The sequence below is a fragment of the Parasteatoda tepidariorum genome, chromosome 5 (genome assembly GCF_043381705.1).
Source record: "Parasteatoda tepidariorum isolate YZ-2023 chromosome 5, CAS_Ptep_4.0, whole genome shotgun sequence".
Taxonomy (NCBI): Eukaryota; Metazoa; Arthropoda; class Arachnida; order Araneae; family Theridiidae; genus Parasteatoda; species Parasteatoda tepidariorum.
The window spans coordinates 6,056,262-6,067,693 of NC_092208.1; the positions used below are offsets into that span (position 1 = coordinate 6,056,262).

General features: G+C 27.0%; 1 protein-coding gene across 1 annotated transcript in view; it reads left to right on the top strand.

The window, feature by feature from the left end:
* The window catches only part of LOC107440627 (Transmembrane protein 214), a 32,042-nt gene extending 24,690 nt beyond the window's left edge, over nt 1-7,352 (top strand). Inside the window, exons 13-16 of the mRNA XM_043054168.2 lie at nt 2,004-2,100; nt 4,531-4,699; nt 6,063-6,202; nt 7,158-7,352. Of these exons, the coding sequence (XP_042910102.1) occupies nt 2,004-2,100; nt 4,531-4,699; nt 6,063-6,202; nt 7,158-7,275 (524 nt within the window). The 3' untranslated portion in view covers nt 7,276-7,352. The remainder of the gene's footprint in view (nt 1-2,003; nt 2,101-4,530; nt 4,700-6,062; nt 6,203-7,157) is intronic.
* The last annotated feature ends 4,080 nt before the right edge of the window (nt 7,353-11,432 follow it).

Sequence of the window (11,432 nt, forward strand, 5' to 3'; positions counted from 1 at the left end):
GGTTCCCTACTGTACCTTTTTTTAAACATGTAGTGAATGACACTTGATGTTAATACAGCTTTTTTCAAATATTAATTCATTCATTAAATTTAATGAATTAATTTCATTAATATTTAATTAATTAATATTAGTTAATATTAACTTCATTATTTAATATAAAGTAATTAAAATAACATTTTTCTTTGTTGACTTAAGTAGGAATTGACTTTAATTTTTTTTTTATATATCACTTGTTTTTTTTGACTAAACTTTTAATCTGAAATAAATTTTTCAAAAAACTTTGTAATTTTTTGCTTTTTGTTTTGGTTAAATGGAAGACAAAGAATATTGTGACTCTACTGAACTAAAATTATTATAATAACTTCAAAATAATTCTTTTAAGCAAAGAATAAACAAATTATGCCCAATGTTCTACAATTTTAAACTTATTCATAAAGAATTTTCTGTTTTTGAACTTAAATACAGTTGCTAAAATGTCAGAATAATGAAAATGTATTCAATTGGAATACTTTCAAAAATAAAATTTTCTCAGTTTTAAGAATTGGTTTGATGTTAGAATGCAAGCAACTGGATTAGCACTATTTTTTATCTCCTTAATATTTGTTATTTTTTCTTTGTTTTTAATTTCAAAAAAAAGTCAATATTCTGTTTTTGTAACTATGCCACTTCTTCACGATAATCCTTATTGAAATTTTTGCTTTCTTCTATTTTCTATTGATCTTTTTTTAGCTTTGAGATTATGAATGATAGAAAGTTTCCTTTATGGGGATTTAATTTTGCAATTAGAGTATAATTATTGCCTACTGTTTGCTTGTACATATAACATGCTTAAATTAAAACTGGTGTTGCAGTTATTAAGGTAGAAAAGCAATGCTGTTTATTATCTGTAACTACATAAATATGTATATAATGCATAAAAGAAAATTTATTTTACTTTCTGCCTTTATTAAAAGTCAGTGTTAATTAATCCATTATTTAAAGCACACCCTTTGAACCTTTACTTTTAGCTTGCACCTTGGTTTGGATTTTAATTAGATATTATTTTGGGTGTTACCTATTTTATTTATTTATTTTGCTACTGTGTATAAATTGTACTAGCTTGTTGCCTTTTTTGTGATTCACAATTAAAGAGCTTTGTAGAAGATAGTACTAATTGGTATTATAAAAATAAGCAAAATATGTATACAGTATAATCTTGAAAATCTAAACTTCTAAAATGTGGAAACCTCCAAAAATTTTGGCCATTTTGTTTTCAACTCAGTAAAAGAAAAAAAAATAGCTAAAACAATAGGCAAGATACAGAAATTTGTGTGCAATAATAATTTTGTTTTAAAAAAAATCAGTTTTCAAAGTCATGTTGCAATCCGTAGGAATAACTGCTAAAAAAGCAATTTACAAAACTATGTGAATTTACTGTGAAATTGTTGCAAATGTTAAGTCGTAAAGTAATAATTAATATGTGTTTTGGGGATTTAAAAAAAACTAGCAGTTACCGCTAAAATGAAATAAGCAGTAAAATTGTGTAAATAGGATACCATTTTAAAATTAATTACTGAAATATGTGAATTTAAATTCTCAACTCCATAATAATAATCATCTTCATCAATATCCCGACAGTCGAAGGTCAAAGAAATATGAAAATTTTAAAACTCTGTTAAAAGTTCCACGAAAACGAGTGAGGAAAAATCACGATTGCTTATTTCATAAGCTTCTGATTTTTTTCTGCTATATGATTGTTGAAATTTACTCTAATAAAAAAAATCAAATTGAAATTTGTATTAATATTGCAAGTGATATTTATCACTTTTTTATATTTTGTTTTAACTTAAGTTATGAAAAATAATACTATATAAAATTTTTGACTTTATTTTATTTCATATTAATTTTATTTTATTTTTTATGAATTTCTATTAAAATTCATGTATTAAGTAAGTTTCACAATCTTATTTAATTAAAATTTTGTGTATTTTAATTCTCTTTTAATGGTATTGTTTCCTTTTTAGAATCCCTTACTGGAAAATTCATGAAAGACACAGGTCTTATCGTTGTTTGCAATCAAGTGGCTGAGAAGTTAACATACTTTTATAAAAGAATTCTGAAGTATAATAATTTTTTTTTATGCTTTAAAACTTTTCTTGTGTATTTCTATCTTCTGTTGTATTTCCTTATATAAATTTTTGCTGTATTTAGGTCTTAAAATTTTTTCCTTTAAAAATCATACTTTTTTCTTGTGCAATTAGACATCACCTTTTGCAAAAATTCAAACTTTATCATCATTGTATTATATCCTTGGTTGGAGATCCCCTGAAAGTCAGTGCAAAAGTTTTAAAAAAAAAGGGAATAAGTTCAAGGATTTTTTTTTTCAGAATAATTCTTTTTGAATAAATAATTATTTTTAAGAAATCATTATGTAAATAATCTGTATGTATGTATGTTACTGTGAATAAACGAAATTGGTGGTTGTTGACTTCCACCGGTGAATGTTGACAATCACATAGTCGCTTTGGTAAATGTCCGTAATATATATCAGGTCTAGTTAAGTGCTACTGCCGGTACACATTTGCTCAGTTTTTTATGATCAAATACCACTGCCCAATATGCATTTAGCGGGTACTCTGAACTCTGATGTTTCCCTTAATCTATCTTCAGCAAATTTTAAAATATTGAATAAATATAATAATATCAACGAATAAATTTTTCGTTGATATTATTGTATTCATTCAATATATTTATATTTATTCAATATATTATTATATTTATTCAATATATCTTTGGTCATTGACGGTAACAAATAAAATTTTATAAATAATTAAATATAAAAAATCATAAAGTATTAAATATCAATAATAAATGGTCTCTAAATGCTAGTTTATTATTTTAAAAGTGTTCTTTAAATATGGTATATCGTTAAATGTAATTACCTCATGACTTATTGTTGCATAATGAGATGAAATCATATTAAACAGCAGTGCATTTTCCACCTACTTATTAATATAATTTGAAGATAGCTTTATATTTTTTGTCAAGATTAAATCTTTCATTTTCACAGCTCAACAATCCAGCTGCAAAGTTTATTTTTTTCAAGAATATTGACCTGTTCTTAATAAAAATGTATACAGTCTATCTACGCTATAATTAACACTTGGTTCATGAAGATTTTTAGCGGTTCTGTCTGAACTGTTATTTAACTTGTTCTATTTTATATGCATATAGTGAACAGCTAAGAAATTTATAGTTTGCCTATAGAGTATCCTCGATTTTTCTTTTTATATTTATTTAGCAGGGTGAGTAGCATTTTTAAAAAGTACTTAAAGGTGCTAATTTTTGATTTACATTTTTAAAGGCCTTTAAACATGCTTCTTTTTTTTATTTTGGGTTTGTAAAAAATGCTTAAATTTCTTTCTTTCTTTTTTTTTTTTAGCTGCATTGATGTCATTCTAAGTTACAAAAAATGCATGACCTTCATAATTTTCTTTGCAATATTTATCAGAAACTTGTTATTTTATCCTGATTATGTGAAGTTTTTAAATTTTAAAGGTTTTATGTTTATAAATTAAGAATTTTAAACGATTGAAAGAAATACTTTTTGTTACTGCACAGATCCTAATTATGATTTTTTTTCGGAAAGTGATTAAAAATATTTTGTGAGTGCTTAAAAGGTGCTTATTTTGTGTTGAAAAATCTGGCTATGCACCCTTGTTTAAATAAATGTAACAAAATGCTTTGTCTAAGTGATACTTTTAAAAGTATATAATTACTATTTTTAATTAAAAAATGAAGTGATGCACACTATAATGTTTAAAATTAGTAATTTTGCTTGAAACTGTCGCATGGGAGAGAGAATCGGTTGCAGAGAAATTTTAAATGCAACTTTCTTCAAAAATGAAGGAAATAAGAAAGATAAATGTCTAAAAGATTCCAAAAATTAAGCATTTAAAATATTTGTTATCGTTAGACAACCTCTTTGTTTTATGGAGGAAGGGAAAATGTGGGTGATGCAAAAAGTGCGATATGGGCTTGTGTGCAGTGCTGTGTTTTGGGATATACCATACTGTAAAAGATTTGTAAAATTTATGTATTGAAAATCATATTGTTGTGTTTTTTATATTATGTTATACTAGTTATATTATATTTAGCTTTGAAATTTTGTTTAATTTGCACTAATTGAATAACGTGTGTGCAATCCATTACTTTTTTATGTGTATGTAAAAATTATAAATACAGTAATTATTGCATTAAAATTTTATTTTTGTAATAAAAACCATTTTCTAACTTTTATAATAATATAAAAAACAAAATTAAGCAATCGAAAATATTTTCTACTTTTGGTCAATTTTTCTGAAATATATGTCACTGTTTAGGGGTTAATTTAGTGAAAAATTGTTGATATTTAAACCTATTGCAGAGTCTACTATAGCGGCTGTACGGTATTTAAAAATTACTTCATTTAACAACCTTGATCTGCGACTAGAAACTAGTATGTTAATAAGCATTAGTTATTTTTGATTGATGTTTTATTGCTTGTTTTAGGCTTCTTGAGATTTATACTCCAGCTATCTTTGAATGGTACCACTCAACATTCCTGCCTTATGTTGAACTTTTTATGAAGGAACTCTCCCACATTATGTATAATATGTGGAATAGTACATCAACATTAAGGAGGTGGTGCAATGAGCAGTTTCCCCCAATGTTGGAAACAGTAAGAACTTCTATTGATTTTAAATTTGAAATAAAAGATATTTTATTAATTGTTGTGCTGGTCACTTGCAATCTCTACAATGAAACAGTATGTGTAGCATTTTAAAGAGTGCTTATTATTTTTGATTTTCATTTTTTTAAAGGTGCTTTTTTTATTTGGGGTTTGTAAGAAGTGCTTAATTTTCTATCATTTACAAAGAGAGTTTCTCTTTGCTGTATCGATTGTCGTTCTAGATTACAAAAAAGGCATGATTTTCACAATTTTCTCTACACTATTTATCAGAAACTAGCTATTTTATCGTGGTTGTGTTAAGTTTTTTAAAATGTTTCTAAATTTTATTGCTTTTATGTTTGTAAATTAAGAACTTTAAACGATGGAAAAAAATAATTTTTTCCACAGATCCTAATTGTAAAATTATTTTTTTTTTTTTAGAAAAATGATTAAAAATATTTTTTGAGTGCTTAAAAGGTGCTTATTTTTTGTTGAAAAATCTGGCTAAGCACCTGTGAAAGTATGTAGTTTATAAAAAAAAAATGTTGGCATAGGCATTTTTCTTTTTATATTTAGAGAGAGAAAAGTCATTTTTTTCACCATTTTCTTTAATTTTAGAAAATGAAGAAAAAAAACTCTTAATTTTTCACAGTTATTGGATTACTTTAATTAAATTATCCTTTTGTCTTTGCTAGCTAAAGCTTTTTTGATCTTTTGACTAATATACCCACTCATCATACTAATGTACAGCATGTAAAAAGAAGAAGAAAAAACAAAAAGGACCATGCTGAATAAATTTTGATCTAATGATTGGATCTTTGCATTCTGGGACTCAATCTTAATGGCTGTTGGGGTTAACCTCAATTATGCTAATTAATAAGTACAGATGATATTTTAAGTCATGAAATAAGATGCAAAAAACATACTTTCTCTGAATAAACAGAACTTTTTTTCTGGCGGATTTAAATTTTTGACCCCCAAAATATGGGGGTAGCTGCAATCTGGGACCAATAGTTTGGTCATTGCTCCAGAATTTGAACCCTTTAATGTTAATTTTTACTTTTTGCATAGTTAACTATAACTCAAAAACTTTCTTATTGAATTTAAAAAATTTTGCTCTTAATTATAAAATTTGTTTATCCATACAAAAAGTAATTTTTTGTAAATATTTATTATCTATGTAATAAAAGTATTATCTGTAATAAAAGTATTTAGTTTTAATATATATTTTTAATACTGTTTTTAAATGACGTTGAAAAATATTTTGATATTAATCCTACATAATTTGTTTTTACTGTGTTCTTAGAATGAATAAGTTCCTCATGTTATGTTTAAACTCAAATAATGAAGTTAATATTTATTTCATTTTTAGATTGAAAAGCAAATCCCTTACTTGAAAGAGAATTTGAGTGTGTTATTAAAGAACCTTTCATCCTTCGTATTGCAATATTTATCTCTTCTTTGGAATTTTGCTGGAGATATAACTCTCTCTATTCAGTCTAATGATCATATGTAAGTATAAACATCCAATATATTGTTGCAATATTAAATTCAATTTAATTGTAATAAGATATGCATTTTATTCCAATGCGTTTTTCTCTATATATCTAGTGGGAGACTTGTTAATGTATTCAAAAAGTACTCTTCAAATATTTGTTTCTTGATCGTTAATTGTTTTCTACTTTCACATGGTGCAAAGCGTTTTTAAAAAGTGATTAAAGGTGCTTATTTTCGATTATCGTTTTTTAAAGGCTCTTTTTTTGATGGGGTGTTTTTAAAAAGTACTTAATTTCCCCTTTTCGAAAATTAGTTTTTTTTTCTTTACCATGTCGATTTTCGCCACGTATTATGCAAGAGCGTGCTTTTCACCTTGCTCTATTCAAGGTTTTAACATTCAACCACAATCCATTTCATTGTACAATCGGTCCATAGCGTATGAAAGCGCCAATAATTTAGCAGGTTTGCTGAGCTGGGTTCGGTGAGATTCTTGCACTCTCGTGTGCAACTCTGCTGCATTTTGCTACATATTATCAATTTCAAGCTTCATTTTCCACCCTCTGAAATCGAACTGAAAAATCTTTTTATCATTTTTTAATGGCTAATATAATCAAGAAAAAAGTTCTTTGTCAGAAACTAATTATTTTATCATGATAATGTAAAGTCTTTGAATATTATATTGCATTTTGTTAATTTATGTAGTGCTTAAAAATATTTTTTGAGTGCTTGAAAAGTACTTGAAAGGTGCTTATTTTTTGTTGAAAGATTTGACTACGCACCCTGTTTCAGTTTCTGTTTTTCATCAAGAAACTAATTGACTACCAAGTAATCGTGAAGGTCGGTAGGTAAAACAAGCAAAGTTAATTACAAAAAGAAAGGGTTTCTCTTTTATTTTTTGTTGAAAGTGAAATTTCATGTAAATGTATATGTTTGTAAAAACTAGTTCTTTTTTTTCTTCTTCCTTTTTTAGAATTTATATGTGGGAAGAGATAAGCACATATTCTGCAATAGCTGCAAGAGGTATTCAACAGTATGCAACATCTTTGTTGCATTATATGCAACCCTATATTCCTTGGTCAACAAATTAAGCATAGATTTTTGTTATTTATGAAAATTTGTATTTTTGTAGCAATTTCTTTTTTACATTAATAAATATTTTTAGGTATTTATGACCAGTTTTTGGTGTCATGAAGTTTTCTTTATTATCTTAAATTTAATAGGTATGTAAAAAAAAACGATTTTCTAAAGTATAACTTAATTGTCATTTTGAAATGGATTGAGTGTAAAAACAGGGTTGCCATAGGCAACTATTTGCAACTATCTTTGCATCAATTTTCTATTATTTGCATCTATTTTCTATTATTAATTTGTTCACAATAGTAACTTTGCTTCTTAATAATTAAGAAGACAGCTAGCTTTAAATTTATGAAAAGTATTTTTCGACATTGTTACTAAAAGTGTATTCGTAAAAAAAAAAATCCTACTTTTATTAGCATTTTACAAAAAAAAATCTTTTCTACCATTATTCACTTTTTACTGAAATAAGTCTAGTTTTAAATGAGTTCTATAAAACAGAATTTTTTTTTTAAACTTTTTATTTCCACAATAAGAAAAAATTACTTTTCAGATAATGGATGACACAAATCAGATGTACTAGTATTAACAAAATAATCAAATTTCATTAAAACTTGGTATGAAATAATATCGACTGAATAATTATATAATTTTATTATTTAATTCAGTAATGATGAGAGATCGGAATTGTTTGAATTATAGTACGTTAGAAAAGTTTACATTGTGTTTAACAAAATCCAATGTTTCAAAGAAATTACGTGAATAAAAATTATTAGAATAACTTTTTTTTAATGGTGTGCAGTGTTTTTTAAAAGCCTTAGATGTGCTTTTTTTCATTGGGTGTTTTTTAAAAGGTGCTTAATATTCCCTTTTCAAAAATGAGATTATTTCTTCTTTACCGTGTCGATCTTCGCCACATATTATGAAAAAAGTGTGGTTTTCACATTGTTCTATGAACATTTTCACAATTCATTAAACCACAATCCATTTCAGCATTCCGTCGGTCCGTAGCATGTGAAAGAGCCAATCATTTTACATATATGATGAAATACTTGAGAGTCTGCATGTTTGTCCACTGAGCTGGGTTTGGTGTGAGATTATTGCACTCTTATGTGCAACTCTGCTGCATTTTGCAAGATATTCTCTATTTCAGGCTTCATTTTCCACCCTCTGAAATCGAACCAAAAAATCTTTCGATCTTTTTATGGTGGCTAATATAATTAAGAAAAAAAATTTTTGTTAGAAATTAGTTATTCTATCATGATCATGGGGTAATGTATTTTGCTAGTATATATAGTGCTTAAAAATATTTTTTGAATTTTTAAAAAGTACATAAAGGGTGCGTATTTTTTGTTGAAAGATTTGGCTAAGTACCCTGTAGATTCAAATTTTCTCTGTTGCTACATGACGTGAAAATTATAACATAAAAAAAATTTTCTTCGATTCATTTTTGCACCAAATTCTTTTTAGATAAATGATTTTAATTGCTGTGTTAAAAAGATTTCAACTTGCACAATTAGTTCCTTGAGCTAATTAATTTGCGATGATAATTTAGGGTATAGAATTAAACACAGAAATGTACTTTCACTGAATATTCATAGCTTTTTTACGATAGATTTTCATTCTTGACCGTTAAATTATGATGATAGCCACGCTACCTTTAAAATATGCCCCCAATAGTTAAGTCAGAAGAGTGAACAAAATTTTAAACCCTTTAATTCTAATTTCGATTTTTGCTTTTTTAGCTTATCTCTGCAAATATTTAAGTTTGAAGCCAAGTTCGTAAACCTGAAATTGAGTCGCCAGTTCAAAGACTGTTATATATAAAAAAAAAATTGTTCTTTTAACATCCAAATTTTTATGCCTGTTCCGACAGTGAATATTTAATTTAAGAAATGCAAAATTATCAAATACTCGGAATTTTTTAATTTAATGTTTTTTTTAATTACCTCTAAGGAAATAAGTACATCAAAAATACGTTCTTTTACTTTTAAACAACATCAATGTTTATCGAGTGAGCATTCGCTACTGAAAGTGTCACTAAAGTGATTAATTATCTATTTTTCGTAATGGCTAATTTAAGTATTAATTATATGTGATTTTAAATACGTAATTTCTGTTAAATCTCATCTGTAGCTACAGGGTCATTTCATTGCATCAATTGACAGACCAGCGAAGATTTGTTCCCATTTAATTCGAAAAATTAGTTAGGACTGGGCGATAAAAGAAATTTTATATCGTGATGCATCGTCAGTTTTGCATCGCGATATAGCGATGTATCGCGATATAGTATTCTTGAAATTCATTTACTTGTAAGGTGCAGAAAGTCGGTTTTCTATCAAAACTTCATACTCAGATTGATTTAAATCAATTTATGAATTTGATGTATATGTTTTGCTTAATAATGATATTAATGTTATATTTTCTAAAAATGATCGCGCAAATAACGAAAGATTTCTTAGTTTAAAAATAAATAATGAAAAAATAAATAAAATTGAAATTTATCAATATATTTACCAAACAATATAGAAAGAAAATTTAAAAAATAAGTTCGTTAAAAATTATTTGTATGCTTAAAACAAAGTGCTAAATAAATTACAAAAAAAGAACACTTTCAAAACAACACTATTTTTTATCATTATTATTTCATATAAATAATAAAATTAAATTGAATAATGACCGAATTCTGAACGAAAAAACAAAGTAAGGTTTAATTTCTTAAAAATGAAAACGAAAGAATTATGATATTCGATAACATATTCAACTGACAATATTGAAAGAAAATTAAAAAACACGATTATACTCTTTAATAAAACGAAGTGCTAAATGATTTTAAAAAAAGAAGTCGCAATCGCAAACATTACTAATTTTTACCACTGAAAATAATCTACAAGAAACGATATCAAGTCGCGACAAAGGAGGAAAAAAAAACTAAGAGGTGCGGAAACGAACATGCGAGATCACGATATATGTTCTCAAAACTGATTCTGATTCTACCGCTCATCAATCAAGGCCGTTTCAATATAACGATACGAATATCGTCTTCCCCAGTGCGAGTTGGCATCGGAACGTAAGAGATCCTTGCGTGTTTTGTATCGCTATATCGTTCGTCTTCTTTACTCGACGGCTTAAATCAGATTTCTGATGCATCGCCTGGAACGAATGTCGCTGCATCGGCCTGCCGATACAAGCGTTAAATCGATATGTCGCGATATATCGATTTATAGCCCAGTCCTAGTTAGAACCTAAACTAACATTAAAAGTAGTTGCCAGGAATAGCTACAAAATACTGTACTACTCGCTACACTTCAAACTATGAAGGGAAAAAAAAAGTATTGATTACAGTAGTTTCGCGCTTGTTTATATAAGGAAAAAGTCTTCTTTTTTTCCCCACAAAAAAATATTAAAGTTGTTTACCCAAGATAGTTTCGGTGTAAAAAAAAAAATTTTTTTTATAATTATTATTTTTTATTTATAAATTCAAGAACGGTAAAAAAAAAAAAAAAAAAAAAAAAACATATTGCATAGTAAGTCATACACATTTATATATCATTTTTAATAACACTGCTTTAAACGTCATATTAAATATTTAAACGGAATCAGAGAAATGAAAATTCAAAAATGTGACTTTTTTTAAAACTTTTTTACTCAGAAACTATTTAGACGATTTCATGAAAATTTTGTGTGGTGGCCTTAAAATTTTTTTTTTGTTATAACTAGAAATTTAATTTTTGCATTGAGATTGAACGAGTTTCAAAATTGTTCGATTCGCTTAAATTTTATATTTTATAACAGTCGACCCAGTTTCGGGTTTACGACTTACTAATGTTCAACTTCGTAGCCTTGTAATTTTAAACTCAATCCAGAAGACTAGGGAACTCCTGGATCAAGTATTAGGAAAAATTTGCCTTCTTGGGAGACTTGGATGAAACTAACCCTCATTTGCGCTACACAGAGAGGACCTCCCACGATTAGCATGACAGCAAAGGGACTCTAACCCATGATCCGTCTACCACTGAGGATATTTTACGTCAGTACTGTACTCAGTGCAAGACGAGTGCAGAATTCGAATCAAAAAGTGATCGCTGGGATTCGAAACCGTTTCACAGTCGAAGGCGAACGCTCTATCCCCTAAGCCACTACCACTCAACTTAAGCTTAAATATTTTATT